The sequence below is a fragment of the Corvus brachyrhynchos genome, unplaced genomic scaffold, assembly GCF_000691975.1.
Source record: "Corvus brachyrhynchos isolate BGI_N302 unplaced genomic scaffold, ASM69197v1 scaffold85, whole genome shotgun sequence".
NCBI classification, from domain to species: domain Eukaryota; kingdom Metazoa; phylum Chordata; class Aves; order Passeriformes; family Corvidae; genus Corvus; species Corvus brachyrhynchos.
Genome location: NW_008238634.1, coordinates 1,038,931 through 1,039,827, shown reverse-complemented (window position 1 = coordinate 1,039,827; position 897 = coordinate 1,038,931). Strand labels below are relative to the sequence as shown.

At 59.3% G+C, this 897-nt stretch overlaps 1 protein-coding gene across 1 annotated transcript in view; it reads right to left on the bottom strand.

The window, feature by feature from the left end:
• SIGLEC1 (sialic acid binding Ig like lectin 1) overlaps positions 1-897 on the bottom strand; it is an 18,311-nt gene that overhangs the window by 10,728 nt on the left and 6,686 nt on the right. The window contains exons 8-9 of the mRNA XM_017737378.1: positions 835-896; positions 4-149 (exon numbers count right to left, since the gene is read on the bottom strand). Coding sequence (XP_017592867.1) covers positions 4-149; positions 835-896 — 208 coding nt within the window. The remainder of the gene's footprint in view (positions 1-3; positions 150-834; position 897) is intronic.

Below are 897 nucleotides of genomic sequence, written 5' to 3'. Positions count from 1 at the left end.
GGCGGGAATGCGCCCCTCCTGGGCCCGCCGGCCGTTCCTGTACCAGGTGTAGAGCGGCTCCCCCACCGTGTCCCCTGTCCCCACACAGGTCAGGGTGACCGCGGTCCCCTCCGGCACCTCCGCCGAGGGCTGGATCAGGAGCTCGGCAGCTGTAGGAGGGATGGGAATGGGATATCAGGGAAGGAGGGAAATCCTTCCCATGGATCCATCCAGCTAAAATTCCCTGTTCCGCTTCCCTGAGTCCCCTCCCTCGCCCGGAGCCCATGGGGTCTGTGGGTCTTTGGGGGTGACATTCCCTGGGGACACTGCACAGGCAAACAGGGTCTTTGCTGACCCTTTCCCACTTTTTCCAAGGGCCAGGTTCATCCAGGGGAGTTTTGCCCAGGACAGACCCTGTCCCCTCTTCCCACTGGTTGGGCCTTGTCCGACTTCCAGTTCCCCACTGGGACACCCAAATCCAGGTTTGGTTTCTCTGGAATTGGACCTTGAGGTGTCTTCTGGGGTTTTTTTGGCCATCCTAAAGGATGTTCCTCTTGGAGATGGATTTGGGGGACTTTTCTTTCCTTCTGCTGCCTCTGTCACCCCAACTTATCCAGACTTGGGGCTCAGGAGACAGTGACTGGTGGGGACGGATGGGGAAGAAAAGTTTGGATGAATTTTCTCCCGATTTTTGGCATTTTGGAAAACAAAACCTGACAACAGCTCCAAAAGCAGCTCTGACCCCACCAAGGAGGGGACACCACGAGGGTCCCTCCAGCTCTCAGGGCTGCGTGTCCCCCCCAGTTTTGGGGGTTCGTTGCCACCCCAAACCCAGGAGCAGCCTCCTGGACTCACCGCGGGTCATGAGGACCTTGGTGGCGCTGGCGTTGCCATGGACGTTGCTGGCGGTGCAGCCCG